The sequence below is a fragment of the Pholcus phalangioides genome, unplaced genomic scaffold (assembly GCF_987345545.1).
Source record: "Pholcus phalangioides strain wild (caught in Gottingen) unplaced genomic scaffold, Ppha-v1.0 ptg000002l_1, whole genome shotgun sequence".
In the NCBI taxonomy this organism is placed as follows: Eukaryota; Metazoa; Arthropoda; class Arachnida; order Araneae; family Pholcidae; genus Pholcus; species Pholcus phalangioides.
Window position 1 is genome coordinate 2,294,581 of NW_028301595.1, and position 21,306 is coordinate 2,315,886.

Sequence of the window (21,306 nt, forward strand, 5' to 3'; positions counted from 1 at the left end):
AATCTTTTATGGCACTTTTTTTTTCCTAACACTAAACATGGGGATCCTACAGTATCATGAAAATGCCCCTCAGCACTGTAAAAGAGTGTGCGGGAACTAAACTGAAATAAAAATTCAAAACTCCATGGCTCTAACATAACCATATCAAACATCAATTTCAAAAATAACTCCCAATAATCATAGAACACGAATGAACACGTTAACTAGAATGGTGCTGATTTTTTAACAATGTTAAGAGAAGCTCAATTTCAAAAGCATTTACAGCCACTCTAGTAAAATTTCTCTCGAATGCCATTCAAGATCCTATCAACATATGTATCAAAACAAAGCTCTTTATGCTACATTCAAAGCTAAAAATAAAACTGCAGCAAATCACTAAATTTCATTTTCTCCTATGCGTTTGTTATATATATACAACCTACAAGTAAATGCCACTAGAATCACATTGAAAACCTGTTTCAATACGAACAAGACACACAAGACCCAACCAAAAAAATTGAATATACAAGTTTTTTTTATACATACATTTTATTCATTACAGTCAAATCTCGACATTATGAATCTCACAGGGAGAATGAAAACAAAAAGCTGCTGCTTATACACCTTTAAAAGTTAATTTTTAGCTCCAGTGCAAGGTTTCTTAACCAGGGGTCCCTTAGAATTTAGAAGGGGGGGGGGAAGAGATTGAGCTTGTGTGAGAAAAAATTAACTCTTATTTTTCTTTACATTATTATTTGCTGAAATATAATTTGATGGAACACATAAGAACAAGAACTCTTTCTCTAGTGGGGAAGTCACAGCCGCAACCTATTCAATAACTTTTTTTCTTGAAATAACTTCAAGGAATTCTCCAATGGATTTTTATAAGTATTTTTGTGTCAGCATTTAAGAAATGTACAACATTTCTTTTCATTACAGTTGTAAGCTGCAGTGTTGCCACTAAAACTTTTTTCTTTTGTCATGTACGTTTGAGACCATTTTTAATCATGTTGTAAAAATGCAGCACAACCAGTAGCTTTGAAAACAGTCTTTTCATGAAGAGAGGAGACTGCTCTGATTATGGTGTTTATCAGGGTTCATTCCTTTATGACTATATTTTTTTCAATTAAACCAGAGACTTAATTGTCTACAAAGATAAGTGCAGTGAAACTTAAAAAAAATTGAATATACAAATTTTTTTTTATATGACGAACACTGCATAAGATAGAAACCTGTCTTAAATGGAATCAAAATATAGTCTGTTCAATGATTGTGCTTTTATTTGCACCTTTGTAAAATGGAAATCTATCTAAAACCGAATATTATTTCAGTCTATTGACGTTCCGTTTCATAAAGGTTTCATTGTATCCTAAGTATACCTGTATGTCAATGTTTTGTGAAACAAACCAGTGAAAAAAATGGTTTGAAAAAAACTGGAAAGTTAAATTAAAACTAATGGTACAAGTAAAAACGAAAAGAGAAGAAAAATTAGATATAGAGGTTTTTAGATAGATTGGCAATATCGAGGTTTGACTGTACTGGTACATTGCTTACATTTCAAGTGAGCTAAAAATCTGATTCATATTTTCAATCCAATAATTTTCATTGCAAAAGATAGGCAGATTCATCTTAATGCATGTCTGTACAATATATATCGATATATACACATACAAATACTACAATGGTAAAGCAGTAATGGTATATTAGTGAATAGTAGTACTGGGGATAAAAAAAACAAAATGCTTACACTATACAAGCTTGTTCAAACCATTCTTTACCGCATACTGTGGAAATACAAGCTATCACAGAAATTTTACAAGTTCCAAGATGAACAGTTCATTTTTTTTAGACAATAAAAAAAATTCAAGGAAAGAAAATGAATTTACATAAAACAATTATGAAGATGATATGGATCAACTTCCACTATAACACACAAAGCTATGGTTTCACCCTTGAAATACTTAATCACATAGGCAGAATAAATCTAAATATATTTTCTACTTGTTTTCACGGAAAACAGGGCAAATGGAAGTGATATTTACTACAATCAGCTAGCACACTGAATATGCCCATTTGCATGCAAAATATACTAGTTTATCATAGAAAAAATTATTACTATTTTCAGGATGAACCATGGGTTCATATAATGCACATACATTTATATAAATCTTCAAAAGTTGACGATACATAACTCTGGATTGAAAGTTAATCTTGATATGAAAAGCCTGTTCCATTCATATAATTCACCCTTACTTATTTAAAACTTTTATCATATTTAAATCTTCTAAAACAAAGGTCAGACCTATTCACAAAATTTCAAACCTTCAACGCCTGTGGAAAATGAACACAATTCTTTAAATCTCACGATAAATTCGAATATGTTTTTAAAACATGCAGGGCTATTTAAAATACAAAAGAACAGAAAAGTCAAGTACCACCTAATTCCACAATTTTTTTTAAACCTCGTGAATAACCCTTTCCCGAATTTTACGCCTTCGAGCCAACTCTGATGCAGACACAGGCTGTAATTGTTGGAGTTTCGGTGAGATTGTTACAGCACGGAATGTCACATCCATTGCACCCTGAACAAGCAGAGACAAAAAAAAAACAGTAAGTGAACAAAATGAGGCTTCCTATTATTTTTAAGATTTTCATATTTGGCTTGCAAAGTGCATTTTTATGAGTGAAAAAAGAAAGAAAAAAAAACTACCTTCACTGTCTGCACATCCTGATGGAGCAAGACATGAGTTGGCAAGTGGTTCCTAGCTCTTATGAACATATGATTGACTATATCGCTGGCACGGCAACGTTGCTTTGGATCCACATGCAGCATTTTCTGCACCAAATCCTAATGAAAGATTTAAAAAAAAACGCCTTGATCACACTGCAAAGATTAGCATATCTGAACAAAGCATTTTCATTTAAATACAAATACAAAAACGCCACAATAGGCAAAATGCCCAATGAGGTAGATGAGAAAAAGATGCCCATAACAAATATGGATGTCATATATTTCAAAAATACTGCAACCCAATTAAAAATGCAATTACAAACAATATATATACATGATGAAATATCATACAATGCCCATAAAATGTAATTATGGTTGTATTATTCTAAGTATGGATAGCTTTTTGATTTACCCCACAACATGTTTATCATACTTCTTTTTAAATGTGTCAATTATTGTGTTCGACTTTCAATTTTATTATTTACTATGTAAAAAACTTTAAAAATATCATATGCAGTTAAATTTTGCGAATAAGTTTTGAATGCATCACAATAAACTACTACAACTTCATTTGATCATTTCATGCAACTGAGGGCAAATAAAACTAAGACCTAAAGTTTATGCCAATTTTGAACAGATTCGCTTTCATCTCTCACTGAGAAGTGTGCTAATAGCTTTTGTGTGGGGACTTTCTGGGGTAGTAATGAGCTGTGAGGTCATGTTGGCACAATTTCTCTTCTCTAAGTGAACTTTGCACCTCTTTGTGGGGAAAGACAAAAAATATCATACAGTTGTATTTGTTTAAATGATTCATGAAAATGTACTGTGGTGCTCATTTTTTTTTAACAGCGTTCTTTGATTTAGTAATGTCTCATCGACTAGGTTACAGGACCCCTGCAATGTCTTTGTTGTCCAACCTATGTACAGGGTCGCCCAGCGGGTAACGCTTGGGAAAAAGTCTAATAGATGGCACTAGGTGTGAGGAAGACCAAACTTGGTGAGCATGGTCATTACAGCGGGCAATTGCATACACGTGTGTTTCGTTAGTAAGCAGCGAGTTTAAGCTTGTTGTTCAATTGTGATTTTCACAAGGGAAAATGAATAAATATTCAATGGATGATCATTTATTGCGCTACAAATGGCCAGATGCCATGAAAATGTTGCAGTTCAACGAGCATGACAGGAAAAATTTTACAACAAGAAATGGCTGGGCCATGGAAGGTTCTTTTATGAAAGAGCTGTTGGCATGATTCACAGCGAGTCATTCACCTTACTGCTGTCCATGTTAAAGAAGGTAGTCTCACTCCCAACCTCTATCATTAATTTCCCGCTATGTAATTTCAATATTCATCATTAAAATTTTTTCATCGCTCTTATTTGTTTTTAACTTTTGATTTGTTTCGGACATTACCTGCTGAACCACCCTGTATATATAGTTTTTTAAAATAGCATTGTTTTCGATAGACCTAAGCAAAACTATGAAACAAGATCAATGACGCTTTTCTTAGAGATGTAAACAAATATTTTTATAAATGCATAATATGAATATATAATAAAGTTTATAAGTTAGGATCAATATCACTTGCCTTGGCGACAGCAGATACGTTCACCCAATTTCCAGAATTTAGATCAAATTTTCCAGTTTCAATACGGCCTAATATTTCAGAAGGAGTATCTTGAGGCCCATTAGCAAATGGAGTGTACCTGAAATTAAATATATTTCATAGATATTTGATTCTTGATTGGTATATTATATACAGGCAATGTGGGTTGCAGGTGTAGACAAAACCTCTGATTATATCCTAATTACTGAACCTCAACATAACAGCAGAAAAAAATATCATGCAGTCATATTTTATTTTCTTCCAAACATAATTTCAGAACTCAGTGCTTATCCCAAGGCAGTTCAGCAACTTTTATTTTGAAATTAATATTGCCAACTAGGCCTGAACTGAAACAGGGTTCCCACTGTGAATTACCATTTTTCCAAATTTTATATTTGGATAATGCACACGATTGAATTTGAAAACAGTGTGTGTGGGCATGTCCATTTATCAATTGGTCACCAAACTGGGCTAAAATTTGGCTCATTTTGTTCTATAGTTTAGCTACAAACTTTTGTTTTCTCTGAATAGCCAAAATTGCTAGTCAATAAAAAATTAGCAGGAACTCTGAATTAACAGAAAAAAGAAAACTTCACATATTTCCACATCACACATATAAACACTTTCAAAGAAAACAAGTTTTTACACACACACACACACACACACACACACATATATATATAAATAGAATAATGATTATGGCTTCACACATGCAATCATTGAAATGTTTAAAGGATTTTGAGATACAGCAGAGACTGTGAATGTCGAATCCAGCAAGAATACCAAAAAATTTAAGAAATCTGGGCTTCTGACCACTACAGTTATAAATGGGAAATAGAATAAACATATCCGGATACAAATTGTTGAGCACCCATTTCTGGTGTTTTCAATTCCTAGACCAAGAAATTTTTCGAAATTTAGATACAAAGTAAACTGATTTACCAGCTTTTTGAGCTTCACTCTTTTTGCTTTCTTTTTCTTTAATTACACAAATACAGGGATATGTATATACAAACATACAAAACACACACACTAGTGACCTCAAGGGGACCTGAATGTCCTTCCAGCAGGTCTATAAGGGTTACTTAGTGATTTAAGTTCAGCAACAGCCTTATTACTGTGGTTTGTACAGTTTGGTAATTGTTTCATAAAGTAGATATCTTTTCAATTTTTGTATTACTGAAACAAAGAAAATACACATACAGATGAGCTGTTATATTGTGTTGTATTATTGTTATAATATAAATTCTAGAATGGTGTTTATAGAAAATATAAAGATATTGTTATTGGATCTTGTTATTATTTGTATGATTGATTACATGATACGGATTCATTATTTTTGGAGCATATTCTTTCTTTTGGAATAGTTTTATTTATTTTTGTGTGTGTGACACTTGATATAAACCATTTAATCTAGATGAACCTCTATTTTGTTTCTTTTCTAACTACTTATTGTTGAGAAAATGAATAATTTATTAACCTATAAATGTAGTTTTGTCTTATAGTTAGCTTATAACATTGTTTTGTTGTTGTGTATGCATATTATCTAGTTTTTGTATATTTGTTTGATATGCACCTCCCTAAGCAGTGATTCCGCATGTTACTATTCACTGTATCTATGCACTAAATATTGTATCCGATAAAAGACTGTACATCTTCAATAAATATAATCTAGATTTTCGATTCCCTAATGAAATGGAGGTTGAGACATACCTCAAAATTTCACCATCCTTTTATATTATTTTTGTACCAGCAACATAATAATGCAACATCATATATTTTTTTTAAAGTATGTATAAAATTTGACCACAATCATGTGGTCATGTCTTATCCAAGGCATAAGAGCTGTGTGTGAAAATTATTTTGGATAAACATAGAAAATATATTGAATTAGAGAGGGGATTAAAAAATCTTTCAAGTTATAAACATAATTCAAGATACAGTTTTGAGACAGATAGATGCAACTGTAAAGGTAATTTAGAAAAGAAAGAAAACACTCACCCAGCGAGCATAGTATATAATAAAACACCTAAACTCCATATATCGCATGCTTCATCATAACCTTGCCTTTTCAGCACTTCAGGTGCAACAAAATTTGCAGTATAACAGGGAGTCATAAGAAGACCATTTTCAGCTCTCATCAATTTAGCAAAACCAAAATCACAGATTCTTAATGATTCTGCAGACCCATGGGGATCGGCGTACATTATATTTGCCGGTTTCAGGTCCCTGTGGACCACCTATTATGAAATAAACAAAATTCCATCTTAAACCGTTATAAAAAACTTGTTCATATTTTATTCTCAAGGCCTATAAGGAATGTCTGGTTTAAAACTGTGATATTGTTTATGAAAGCCATAGATTATAAAATAATTAAATTAAATTTTTTTTTTTTTGTGCTTCACCATTATTTTGTACATGAACTAAACAAATCTGAAAACTACAGGTTATAACTCAGATTTCCAGTCGTTTTTCTTCCCATGTCATTGAATAAAGCCCTGTTGCATCAATTTTTTTTTTTTTTTTGTATGGTAACAGCTAAGTACCACTGGAGTTCATGTCTCATTTGTACAAGTGGTGGTCTCAGCTGAGGTTAGTTTTCTGCAGTTTTCAAACTTTGAGGCATGAATGGGTGCAACCAGGTTTTCCATCTAAGAAAAGTTCTCTCTACAGAGAGCAATCAAGTCAACATTTGAATTAGTTATTTCTAAATTCGGAAGATATAAGTAGATAACTAAACTTCATGAACACATAACATGGCCATTCCACCAGTCATCTGGCTATGCAGCATTTGCCGTAGCAACCTTATGTAATGGTAGTGCCTACGATCGCATATGCCACCATGCAGATTTAAGTCTTTATCATATGGATATGATGGAATAATTCGTCATTCAGCCGCTGCCACCTGCACAGGCATCCTTCTATTTTATTATCTGGAAACTAGACAGAGTTGAACAATTTCAATAGAGTTGAAGATATTTCAAGATCTGGGGTTATTTATCTATGTAAAAAACACTTGAGGCTGCAGCCTTGCAACGTATGATGAAGATAATAAAATAATAACCCTAGATCTTGAAATATAATTGTTCAACTCTCTATCTAGTTTCGAGACAATAAAATTTATATTTTTATAAATTTGTTTTTAAATTAAAAATGATGTATTGAAACTTAAAAACTAATTATATGATAGAATATAATATATTCTATCATATAATTAGTAACATGCAAGGAAAAAATATAATATTTACATGTCATTTTATAAGTTTCAATACATCATTTCTGATATAAATTACTAAGAAATATTTTCCTGCATTCATTTTGAACTTGAACAATACATGCTGTCATTGCATTTAATTAGGAATTCAACATTTCTATTTAGAAAACTAATTAGTTTTGCTAATTAGCTTTTATTTTTTTAATTGGGTTGCTATATTTTTGAAATATATGACATCCATATTTTTATGGGCATCTTTTTCTCAGCCACCTTGTTGGGCGTTTTGCCTGTTGTGGCATTGTATTTGCATTATGATTTTAAATTTACAGGAAAGAACATCTGTTTTAACATTTTTACAAAAAATTCCATAAAAAATGTATTTTAATAGCTTTAAATTTCCGAAAAAATGAAAAAAAAGGAAAAAACGTGTGCATCTTCATAAAAAGGGGCACTGCAGGCAGCACATGGGGAAATTAAATAGCCAGAGGACTGGTTGAAAAAAAAAAAACAACCATGCTTACATACGGAGATCAGAACTTTTAGATATGCACCAATTCAGTACGATTGATCCTCAGAGGAATGATTACTAGGTGCATGTGCAGTTCAGTAGAACTATTTAGTATTGATTATTTATTCATTTATTAATTAATTGATTATTTAAATCAATTCAAAGAGAAAACAAACATGCCTTACCCCATTCTCATGAAGATATTTGACAGCACTTGCTATAACTTCCATGATCTCACTCGCTTCTCTTTCACAGAAAGATTTTTTCATGAGTATCCTATCCAGAAGTTCACCACCGGTCAATATGTCCATTATTAAATATACATATTTCTCATCATCATAAACCTGCAACAAAAATTAAAAATCTGTCAGTCATGCAGATGTCATTAACAGACAACACAAATTTGAAGAGAAACTGTCATTCTCCACTGTTCATACAAAATATTAAAGACTGAATACCAAGTAGCTATGAAGTTTGGAAAGAAAACTTGCATGCCTCTGAGGGAAATTAGACCTGTTTCCTTCACAGTCTTGACTTGACGCTGGGTACTTTAAGTTGTGTGATACAAGGGTCACTCTCTCCTATAATAATTAGTCTTAGAGACTAAAGCACTGGCTATCAACTTCAAGTTTGTGCCAATGTCTGGAATATGTATCTAGTTGTGTGGAATCTGAGGAAAATAAGATAGTAACCCCTTATCTTGAATCTGCCCGCTGCTGACTGGCTCTTGTATAGCTTATTTAAATACTCTTAGGATTACAACATCACCATTCTAATTTATGCCTATATAACTGTAACAAAAGCTGAATCAAGAGGGTGCATCAAATATAGAGATGGGATGAATATTCGGCAGCTATTCGGCCCTTTTGCTGAATATTTGGTTTGGTCAAATAATACTTAGGTATTCGGCCAAATATCTGTAAATCCAAGCACAACAAAATTTTAAAAAACTATATTAATTGGAATTTTCCACATAAATTAAAAATTTTCTGACTATATTTTATTTTGTGGTGTATATCCCTTTCTGTAAGAGAGGCTATGTCAGGATGAATACCTAGGATAAAGAAAACATAAAACTGATAATAGAATCCTACTGCAATAAGGTGGAAATGAGCGTGAATTACACAAGTTCATTAATTGAAGGATGTACCTAGACAAAAACACATTAAGCTACTGAAAGAGAACAAAAGGGGCAAAGAACATTTAAAGAATAAAAAAAATAATGTCTTAAATTTTATGATGCATTACTCACAAAGCGTAAATAATGTTTGACATTTTATTGATTAGATGTAAAACACTTTTTTGTGTCTTTCTTTGTGTTTTTCTTCGATCTCGTGAGTTTTACTTGGCGTGTTGTTTATTTTTGGGACATATTCTGCTGTGTTCTTTTTTGTTTTCTAGCACACGCTGGATTGCGAGATGAGTGGGTTTTTTTTGTATTATATTGCTCTCAATTTTTTTAATTTTCGTTGTGTATTTTCGATCGACTTAAATTTTTTTTTCCTCGTTCGCATTTCATTTACATTGAATTTTTGCCAGGTTTGTGTTTTCTCGCTTCTCTGATACAAATTCGTAGGTTTTTTTTGGACGTTAGGGTTAGCAAACAGTGTATACTTTATCCCAGGTTCTCTCAATAACGTTGTTTTTCCTTCCACTTGGGCCTATAGTTGTAGTGTTAGTGTGATTTGAGATAGTTAGCTAATTCTAAGAAGTAAAAATTGTACTTTGTAGCTTAATACTTTTTTTAGAGTGTGTTCTGTTCTTTATATACATATTTATTTTATTCTTCGTGATTTAGTGTTGAGCATTCTATTTTACATAATTTTTTCGTACAATCTCTTACGTATATTTCGCATAGTAATGTATTTTAATTTTTTTTAATTTCTTGTTAACGTTTCTCATTTTCCTATTTTTAATTATTATCATCTAGCTTTAGCAATAGTGTTAGTATGCCTCGACCTCGACTAGTGTTGTGTAGAGCTTGCGACGGAAGGTTTCCCTAGTCTAGGGGTGTATAGTAGCTGATAGTTTCAACTGTAAAGGGTGCTTGGATAGGAAAAGACTGGAACTCGAGGTCGAAGCTTTACGGGAAAAAGTTAGGGTGCTAGAGGGACCAGTTATAACGGAGCCTCTGGTCGTCGAGCCACCTGTTGATGAAGAAGCAATCTCCACGAACAACGACAGTTTAGAGGGTGAATGGGTGGTCGTGGATGAGGTAGAGGGCAATAGTGATAGGGGTTTAATCATCGGCAATTCTATAGTTAGGGAACTTGGGAACCGAGTGTGTAGGGATTTTCGGGGTTTCGAGCGCTGTTGTCTTCCTGGGGGGAAGATTGGCAACGTTCGAGACGTTTTCATTGCCGAAAGTTGCCCTTGCGGGTGATTCTGTGGGTGGGAAAAAACCAGGTAGGAGCGAATATTAGTGAGTCTCTGTCAGAGTACCGGGATTTACTATTATCCGCTAGGGAGGGGGGTTCAGATGTGGCAGTGATTCCAGTGCTGCCAAGGGATAGTAGGGGGTATAGGAATAGGATCCACCAATTCAATATAGGCCTGAAGGACATTTGCTCCTCACTTGGGGTCACGTTCTTGGAGCTTCCCGCATTTACCGATAGGTGGCTTCATTCGGATGGGATCCATCTAAATAAGAGGGGGGTCTGGGAGGTTTACGATAGTCTTAGGTCAGGTTTTTTACTCCCAGACCACGTAGTCGGGAATGCGGGTTAGTTAATGGTAATCACAACAGTACTGACGAGGAATTACCCACCTCTGACTTGGATGGCTTCTCGATTGACAACAAACCACCGGGCAAATTAAAATGTGTGTTAATAAATGCCAGGAGCTTGGGTAATAAGAAAGATTTTTTAGAAACTATGATAGTTGTGGAGGGCTTGGATCTTATAGCCATTACAGAATCTTGGACAAACGATGGGGATGAATCTTTCTTACACATCTCGGGATACGATACTTTTTTGAGAAATATATCTGATAGGAAAGGGGGTGGAGTGTTGATATACGCGAAATCCTGTTTGAAGGCTAGAGAGTGTAATGTGCAGAGAAGTGATATTGAAACTATATGGGTTGAACTTGAGAACAAAAGATGTCATAAACTTATTGTGGGGGTTTGTTACAATCCACCGAATAGGAATCCAAACTACATCGCCAAATTGAATGATGAAATTTCCTACATATGTAAGCGTAAGAGGGTTCTCATACTAGGGGATTTCAATTACCCAGGTATTGATTGGGAGAACTTTTCATCTGGAAATCAGTATGAAAGAGACTTTAAGTTGGTGCTCAAAAATTTTTTGTATCAGCATGTATCAGAAGCCACTAGGGATACTGCTATTTTGGATTTAGTTCTTACTAGTTCTGAGGATCTAGTTGAACATGTTTCAGTGGGGGAAGAGTTTTCTTCCAGTGATCATCGTATCGTCAGATTTCACTAACTTTTCCTCGGGTAAGGTTAGTAACAAAAGACTGGTTCCTTGTTTTCGGAGAATTAACTTTGATGTTTTGAGAGGAAGGTTAGCGGAAGTTTTCAAAGACCGGTTGGAATCAGTAGGGGTGGTAAGTCAATGGGTAGAATTTAGTACGAAGCTGTCATCTGTTTTGCACGACGTCATACCCTTTGTTCGAAAAAAGCGTGTTTGTACATCGCACCCTCTGTGGTTCACGGATAGCGTGCGGAACCTTTATCTTGAAAAGAAAAGGCCATTCAGAGAGTATAAAAGTGGACGAGGTGACCTATCATTGTTTACTGATAAAAGAAGCCTGTTGAAGAAAGCGATAAGGGATAGTAAAAAGGAAGTTGAATCTAAGTTGGCAGATAACATTGGCTCTGACCCAAAATCATTTTTTCGATACGTCAATAATGGATGCAAGGGGCCAGTTGGCCCCCTCTCGATAGGAGGCTCTAGGGTAGAGAGCAATGTAGGCATGTGTAGTGCTTTTAATGACTTTTTAGCATCGGTTTTTAATGGAGATAATGATATTCGATATACGGGTGTTGCATGGGGTAATAAAACCCTCAACGATATTCAAGTAGAAGAAAGGAGGTGTTAAATCTTCTAAGAAATGTATGTGCAAGCAAAGCACCAGGACCAGATGATATCTATCCCAGGGTCCTCAGGGAATGTGCTAATGAATTGTTGGGGCCAGTCGCACAGATATACAGGAGTAGTGTTGCTGAGGGTATTGTCCCAAGAGATTGGAAACTTGCTAACGTTGTTTCGATATTTAAGATGGGTAGTAGAGAAGCGGTGTCAAATTATCGTCCAGTGAGTTTGCCGAGCTCCCTCTCGAAAATTTTAGAAATTATCATCAAAAGGCAGTTTGTGAAGTGGATAGACGAGAATAATGTATTGTCGGATAATCAGCATGGGTTCAGGAAGGGGAAGTCATGTGTAACTAACCTCCTTTGCTTTTATGATCATGTGACTAAGGCTTTGGGTAAGAGCAAAAATGTAGACGTTGTTTACCTTGATTTCCAAAAGGTATTCGATAGGGTCCAACATGGTAAACTCTTGAAGCGTTTACACGAGATTTGAATTGGGGGCAACTTGCTGAATTGGATAGAATCGTGGTTAAGAGATAGGTCGCAACGAGTTATGGTGAATAGGGAATTCTCTGGTTGGACAGATGTCACAAGTGGAGTTCCTCAGGGAAGTGTCCTTGGCCCCATACTTTTTTCACTTTTTATCGATAAACTCGATCAGGGTATTGATGGGATTACTAGCAAATTCGCAGATGATGTGAAGCTAATGGGGGTAATCGGGAATGAAAGCGATAGTGAGTTGCTCCAGACCAACTTAAACAGGATTGCAGCATGGGCAAATGAATGGAACATGACGTTTAGCGTAGATAAGTGCATGGTCGCTCATTTTGGTTCGAACAACCCACGGTTCTCTTACGAGTTGAATGGTGTCACTGTCCCGGATGCAACTAGGCTCACCGATTTGGGAATTCTCATTGACAAGCGACTTAGGTTTTCTGAACATTGTTCAGCAGTGGTCAAAAAATTGAATAGAATGCTTGGTCTCATTTTCAAAAAGGTCTCTTAGCATTCTCCTTAAGTCATTCTTCCGCTTTTTCGAGGATTAGTTCGTCCTGGGCTGGAGTATGCTGTAAGGTTTTGGAAACCATACCTAGAGAGGGACATAGAATTGGTTGAAGGGGTGCAGAGAAAAGCTACGCGTGTCCTTATTGGCACACAGAGCTTGAGTTATGAAGAGAGATTTCATTTTTTGAATATGTTTACATTGGATGAATGCAGGTGTCGAGGAGATATGATCGAAGTGTTCAAAATTTTCAATGGGATGGATAGGATGGACCATGAACTTTTAGTACACCGCCAATCGACTGCTTTTACAAGGGGACACCAGTTTCGATTGGTGAGGGACAATGCAAGGTTATGCTGTCGCAGGGAATTTTTCTCTAATAGGGTTGTTAATAAATGGAATAGCTTACCCCCGGAGGTAGTAAATTGTAACACAATTGACACGTTTAAAAAGAAATACGATAAACATGTTGGAGTAAATCGAGAAGCTATCCATTCTTAGAATAAGACAACCATAAGTATTCTTTATGGGCATTGTATAATATTTTATCATGTGTATATATTGTTTATAATTTGTGTTAATTGCATTTTCAATTGGGTTGCTGTATTTTTGAAATATATGACATCCATATTTGTTATGGGCATCTTTTTATCAGCCACCTCGTTGGGCATTTTGCCTGTTGTGCCGTTGTATTTGTATTTGTAAAATTGTAACAAGTGTTGAAAATATTGATTCTTTAAGTAATATTAAAATAAAATACAGTAAAACTTGGTTAATTCAAATGCTTTGGATAATTCAAAGTTGGAGGGAAAAATTATGATTTTTGTATCAGCATATTTAGTTCAGAAAAATTCTAAAAGAAGTCACACTGTTTTATTTGAACAAGCTGTTAAACAACAAATTTTCAAAACAAAAGTTTTGAATATTTTGTTTTTCTCTATTCTTACTTTAATAATTTAATGCCCATTTTGATACTAATTAGCTGAAGTGCATTGAGGACATGTACCACTTGATATTGATTATGTTCAACTTATGAATCAAAGTGTACCATTTGAAAGAAAATCAATCTTTTTATAGTCAAAGTATAAATTATATAAATTACAATATGTTAATGAAAGTGCATTTCATTGATAGAGCGTAAGAATGACAAGCAAAATTTGGTAAGCAGTTGTAACCAATTACCATGAATTGTTTCCATAAATAAGGATTTAAACAAATAAAAATGTACTCTAAGTTCTCTACATTCTACAATCAATATTAGCGATGTCAAGTGCATGCCAGAGACTGTAAAATGAATCATAAACCTACTAATGTGTTAGCATAACACACACACTGAAGTAAAATTTCACACACTTACATCATACAATGTCACTATATTAGGATGTTTCCCATGTCTTAAGAGAACTTCGATTTCTTCTCTGCAGTCCCGCCCAGATTTGTCAACGATCTATAAACACAAAATAATAATAAACATCAAAGTAATAAAAAAAAAAATTAAAGAAAACGATAGAGGTACAACTTTTTTTATAAACTTTTAATAAAACATATCAGACAAAAATTTAATTTTTTAATTTAAAAAAAATTAATACCTTTACAGCAAATTCTTTGCCAGTTGATTTATGAGTGCATTTCTTGCAGACTGAATATGAACCATATCCAAGAACTTCACCTATTTCATATTCCTGAGTAACGGCATCCTTGTATATGCTGCCTTCTGGAATTGTCTATTAGAAAGCAAAAGATACTCGGGTTAAAATGAAACAACGAATCAGTAAAACAATAATTAGTCAATAAATTGGGACACATTATGAATATTAATCTAAACACATTGCAAATCAACATATGATATCACAACTAACAAATCAGTTAAGTTTTTCTGAAATAAACGGTTTTCAAGAACAAGCTTTAGCTAAATATACAGTTATGTAACTTCTTTTAATGAATTTTCTCTATTACTCTTGGTTTCATATATTACTTGTTTGAAACAAATTTAGGAAGAAAATGATGGCAAATTAAAAGCCAAAAAATTAAGGCTTAGTCAGTTTAAATGAGAATTTAAAATAAAAAAATTTAAGTAAACTTTAGAGGAAATACAAAACACATACTCCACGCAAAACCTCCCCATCTTTTTTTATTTCCTCATCAATCAGGCTTGGAGCAACAAAACTGAAACCTCTAAATAATTCATGAGCAGTGGCGCTGGCTGGAACTCCGGGTGAATCTAATTTTATAAAAAGGCTAATATTGTAATACAAAATCGATGAAAATAACTACTAGTGTAACAATGTCCGGGACCCCTGTGGGATGGGCACAATCCATATCTTATATATATATATATTTTGTATAGCACATGTTATATAATGGAAATAGTTATGTTTTTATACGGAATTTGTTATACAAAAAAGTCATTTCTTACTGCACAATCGCAATATTAGTCATAAATTCATTGTCTTCATTTATTCGTTTGCATATTAATGAATGTGTAATCTCCTGATCACATCATTTAGTTCTGTTGCCATTTGAAATTTTGTTAAAACTCAATTTGCCATTCCTAAGTGTCAGTATTCAAATTAGTTATGTTGAATGTTTCTTATTGGCTGTTGTTTAAAAGCAGTTTTTTGAGGTACCCGGAGTAGGGCCGCACTACTCGTATCTTTCGTAGGTATAAATAGCTCCAGTAATGATAAACTGTCTGCTCACTTGTCCATCTGTTCCTGTTCTAACCATATCTTGCTGAATAGCCCTGGATGAACTACCCGCTTATCCGGCACATGCTGTTGTCGTGCCAATGAAATAGTATAACAAGGAACATATTTGTCCTAGGCACAAGGCCAGTTGGGCCGAATGAACGCCAAGGGCTCTGCCACCGGAATTATCCCGTTGCTGAGATCTCTTCCAGCCCAGCTTCGTGGCAGAGTCTGGAACAAAGTGAGTGCACCTAACAGTCTGAGTGTGTAGCTAGTGTTGTGCTTGATACTTCAATGGAAGTTGGAAACCACAGAAAACCAACTTCAGCTAACTACCACTGCGGTGCCGGTGGAGTTCGAACCCGGATCCTTGCGATGCGAGTCCATTACTATGACCATTCGACAGCCGGCTAGGCCTAACTTCCTAACTTCTAGTCACACAATGTTCTAGTCATTTGCAGTCTTGTCTCCTGTTGCTAATTGACATTCAGGAACAAAACTGAAAACAATTCTATGAGTGAAATGTTTTGTTTTTTTTTCCTAGCAAATTTAGCTAGTGATGATGTAAGTTTGGTACCAAAATTTAAAGGATTTTGTGTATGGTATGTGTATACATTACATTTAAATCTGTTGATGTACGTGTGAATTTTTTGAAATTTTGTTCTACACATAAAAAAAAACCACTCTAATTAGATAAATACATGTAATACACCTTAGATTTTGGTACAAAACCTTAACAATAAGTGACAGAATATTACACTACAATTTAGTAATGATACAATCAATAGATTTTTAGAAATCATGTTTAAAACTTAAGTGAAATATCAAACATAGCATTCTTTGTTAAAGTTTTTATTCATAGATTACAGTAGCCCCCCCCCCCCCCACACACAGCAGACAGTCCTCCCTTAGATGCGGTCACCCCTCATTTACGGCAAAATATAATTTCCCCCTTGTATAATAAAAACATGAATTTCACACCCCTGATTAACAGTCACCAGTTTTATGGACAAACTTTGTCTCGCCAGTGACAGCAAAAAAGAGGTTTTACTGTACTTGTACGTAAAAATGCAACACTAAGTAGGATGTAATTCTCATGGATTTTGGGTTTAATGGCGCAAGGACCAATAAGGTCAAAATGCCTAAATTAAATTCAAAATTAAACTAAAGAAGGCCATTTTTAGAATCACAAGAAATGGGGCTTTCATAAAAAATAATTAATATTTTCTTCCAAAATGATGTTTTACACGCAGATGGATAATGCCTTAAGAGACTACAAATTTTTTCAAATAGGGGACAATTTCTTAAAATTTATTTATTGCATAGTGGAAATCAACATGCAGTAGGAAACTGAACATGACTCACCAACAGGAACATCAAGATCCTTATCAAATGCTGAATGATGCAACCAAGGGATGAATGGAGGAATGAAAGGCGGGTTGATTTCTTTTCTGTACAATGCAGAAAAGTTGATGATTTCAAAGAATTCATGTGATTTTAGTTCGGTCCCTGCAGCTGAAATAAAGTAAACACAATGTCAGTTCAATTTATTATTTACAAAAGTTTAAAACAAAACCGAAAATCAATAACTTAAGGAAACAACACAATAGACACACAAAAAAAAAAAAAAATACCAAGTCTGTTCGCTGGATTTCGTTTGAAAAGAGCTCGAAGTAGACTCTGTGCACCGGGACTCAAGAACTCAGGCATAGCAAGTTTGGCCCTGATCACATGAGGGGGAAAACAATGCACAAAAAGTTTTAAGAGAAAAAATCAGGGGGGAAAAAGCAAAATATTTTCAATTAAATACTTTTGAAAGTTTTTTTAATAAAGAGTGATTAAACCAATTACTTCATGACTTGTGTTAGAGTTTCTTTCCTCGTATTTCCTTGAAATGGCAGTGATCCAGTCAGCATTTCATACTTCAATTGAAAAGAAAAATAATTAGGAATTTGAAGAAAACTACACAAATTTAAATGAAGGGCATATACAAGTATATGGGTCATTCCCCAAAAAAAAGTGTACATTCCACATTTTTGAAATTAAAATTTCAAAGTTGAATTTTCAAAATAAAATTGCTCCAAAATTATAGCCAATGACTTGAAGTTTAATATTTGATTTTATATTTTTCACTTTTATGTTATTTTATTTATTTATTGGACTGAGCACAACACATAAAACATACAATCAAAACAACCAAGAAAGACATAAAAAAGCCCACAAAAAATGACATTACGATGAGACACACACTCTGTGACTACTATTATTTGTAATAATATTCTCTTTTTTATGACTGAAAATCATGGATTTTGTCCACTTTGTTACGAAAACAAATATTGCTCTGAAAGAGATCTCAGAAACAGGATAAGTCCAGTGGCAAAGTATTCACTCATGTCGTTTTGATGGTTTGTCATGATTTTTTTGAAATAGCACATGGAAATATTTATTTCTAACATATATTCAGCTACTTAAAATCAAAACTTTTTATTTCTGACAGACAATGGGTTGGTAATTTATAATTTAACATCTTAGTTCAAAGTTTTCTTAAATTTTTCTGCCTGTGAACTGCAAAAATGCTTCCCGTAACAGAGTGGACACCATTGTAACAGAATGCACAGAAATGTTTAACTGAGAGAAAGATATTTCAAATATTCTAAATAAATGGGCTATATGCAATTACACTTTTATTTCCCCAAAAATTATATACAAAATGTGATAGGTGACCCAGAAACTCCTCTTATAACCTTTGAAAAACATCCACCCCACCCCTCATAGTTTGAATTTTGGTCTGGTAAAATAATTAAAATCTGGTCAAAGTGGACACCAGACTTGCTCAGTTGTATACATGGTATCATCAGGATGATTTTTCTTTTATTTCAAAGTTTTTGTTGAAATTGAATAGTAATTTGATGTTGGTATAAATCTCACGTTTATGCCTCTCACATTAATTATCCAGAGTGGACTTGGGGGAGGGAAATTGGGTTTGGGAACAAAAATATAGGAAGATAATGGTTCTGTACCATAAAATTCAGAATGTATTGTCATATAACGACCTTCAGTCATATTAAAATGTCCCTTATGACACGTCTTCCTGGATCTGTGAGTTGCATTGATTGAGTTTTTGGAAGACATAACAGAGTGGACAAATTAGCCTAAATTATTTCTCTTTTTAATTATAAATTTAAACGATTGATAAAATCTTTTATTACATTTTGAAGCATATCTCCATGTACTATCACTTGATGTTGATATGGATACAAAAAATCTTAATTATTTATGACAATGATGTAACAGAATGGACATCCGACAGCGAAAAATCTGGTACTAAAAATATGAAGTGAATATTAAGTTGCTTCGCAAAAGTCAAATCCGAAATTGTTGATTAAGATTTAAAAGTAAACCTTTCAATCTCTCAATTAAATTCCAGATTAAATCTGATAACAATTTCTGATCATCAAAAGTGTTATCAGATTTAATCTGGAATAAAAATATATTTCCAAAATGACCATAACAGAGTGGACAATTTAAAATGGGAAAATTTTCGGGACACAAACAAAAAAATAGTTTTTAATAAGAAAAAAAAAATGTTTTTCAAAATTTTTTTGTCAGTTTTATTCATCTATGGCACATATATAAAATGTGATTCAAAGCTTTTTGAAAAAAATTTCAGATTCACACCAAGTCTTGTTTAACACTTTTTTTCAAGCTGGAACAGCCAAATTTTGAGGTTTTGATACAAACAATTGATTTTTAAAAAAATTAGATACCATCTGAAACAAATTAAGAAATGTCATATGACAGGGAATTAAATGAAGTACTAGAAAAAAATTAAAATTACTACAAGAGTGCTCTGAAATTTTGTAAAAAAAAATTACAAATTCTCGGAGAGAAATAGTTTGTACACTTTTTTTGGGAATGACCCACATTTAAATGATACAAGTAAAGATCATCATTTTTAGAGCACTCATTTTAAATAAGCATTAAGAATTTCCTTGACTTCTGTGCCAAAGAATATGAAACATTTCAATATATAAAAATACTAAAGCAATAATTGTCACTATTCCATTTACCATTACTACACCAAATGACCACCAATCTGCAGCAGTTGTGTGTCCTTTACGACTAATGACTTCAGGAGCCATATACTCCACAGTACCACAGAAAGAATAGGCTTTCTGATCATCCAAAGCTTCCTTGCTAAGACCAAAATCAGTAAGGCATATGTGTCCATCTTCTCCTAGCAGAATACTAAAAATAAAATATTTGTCAATCTTAAGTGAAACACACTTATAAAAACAATATATTTCCTCTAAAATTTATGATACATTGTTTAAAACATCCTATGAAAACACTAAGAATTCAATTCAGGATATAAAGAGTTTAAATACTTCATATTTAAGCTCAGTGGAAAATTGATAACTGTACACCCAAGGGGAATGAAAAACATGTCGACTTGAGTGAATGTAAAGTTAACGAGGTGTTACTTCATTTAACTTTCAACAATTTAAAAAAATTGTTTATGTATATATGTGTCTATATTGTTGAAAAATTCCATCAACTACTAATTCATAAAATGTTTTGATCTGCTTCAATTTTCTACAAAAGGTTTTCGTATTGAGAATAATTCTGAATTAGGTAGAGAAGGCATATTTTGATTGCCAGAAGATGTGTTATTTGTGAATGAGCAGTGCAATTGTCCAAAATGACTTTCCTCATGATTAAAAAAATCTAGTCTAGCTTACCCTAGACCATCTCTCACTCAAAATTTCAGAAATCATTCACATCTATCTGTGGCTTTCATAGTTCACAGGTTGAGTTTTCAGGTTAAAAACAGAGTATTAACAGGAAGTGACCCTATTCAAAGGTGTAGAGAAGAATCTTTTTGATACATATCAATCAACAAGCGATGAAACATAGAATTTTCGAAACACATGAGGGTAATGTTGTAAAATGTTTCAAACCAATTAACACAAGGACAATTTTAGAGCTGCAATAGAACAATATAAATCATAGCCAACACAGATGTGTCAGACTTAAAGAGGATTTTCCCCATTCAATTTAGTATTGTGCCAACCACATGGAATAATGAATGTTGAGTTACTGAGGTTTCACTGTATTTCCTTGTAATATTGAAAATAAATTGTAGTGGAAAATCTCAATGTAATGGAATAAAATGGAAACAAGATTTGAAATAAGAGGCCAAAATACATCAGAAAAAATTGATTTCAAAAATAACTAATTATTTTTAAATATTTTTAACTTAAATTTGCAGATCTGTGTAATTCACATATTGAACGTGTACTAATACATTAATGTCACATTTTGAGCACTTCCATATTTGAGCCAAGAGTAAGCAGAGCTGTTACTTTCTCACAATTTAAGGCATACGTGTTACCATTTCCTAGGTTAGTAGTCGCAATTTTTAATCTGATCTCTAGACGATAAAAAAATTTTCATTAGGTATGTGTAGATTCCCTCTTTTTCTCTTTTCATAAATGTTCAATCAATTGTCTTTCACTTTCA

At 33.5% G+C, this 21,306-nt stretch overlaps 1 protein-coding gene across 1 annotated transcript in view; it reads right to left on the bottom strand.

Annotated features, from left to right (window-relative positions):
* Positions 1–957: 957 nt before the first annotated feature.
* LOC149089057 (ribosomal protein S6 kinase 2 beta-like) overlaps positions 958–21,306 on the bottom strand; it is a 33,779-nt gene continuing 13,430 nt past the window's right edge. The window contains exons 8-19 of the mRNA XM_089236966.1: positions 19,854–20,031; positions 17,635–17,705; positions 17,418–17,506; positions 17,149–17,298; positions 15,202–15,317; positions 14,686–14,820; positions 14,454–14,543; positions 8,222–8,380; positions 6,316–6,554; positions 4,297–4,414; positions 2,690–2,827; positions 958–2,561 (exon numbers count right to left, since the gene is read on the bottom strand). Coding sequence (XP_089093092.1) covers positions 2,436–2,561; positions 2,690–2,827; positions 4,297–4,414; positions 6,316–6,554; positions 8,222–8,380; positions 14,454–14,543; positions 14,686–14,820; positions 15,202–15,317; positions 17,149–17,298; positions 17,418–17,506; positions 17,635–17,705; positions 19,854–20,031 — 1,609 coding nt within the window. The 3' untranslated portion in view covers positions 958–2,435. The remainder of the gene's footprint in view (positions 2,562–2,689; positions 2,828–4,296; positions 4,415–6,315; positions 6,555–8,221; positions 8,381–14,453; positions 14,544–14,685; positions 14,821–15,201; positions 15,318–17,148; positions 17,299–17,417; positions 17,507–17,634; positions 17,706–19,853; positions 20,032–21,306) is intronic.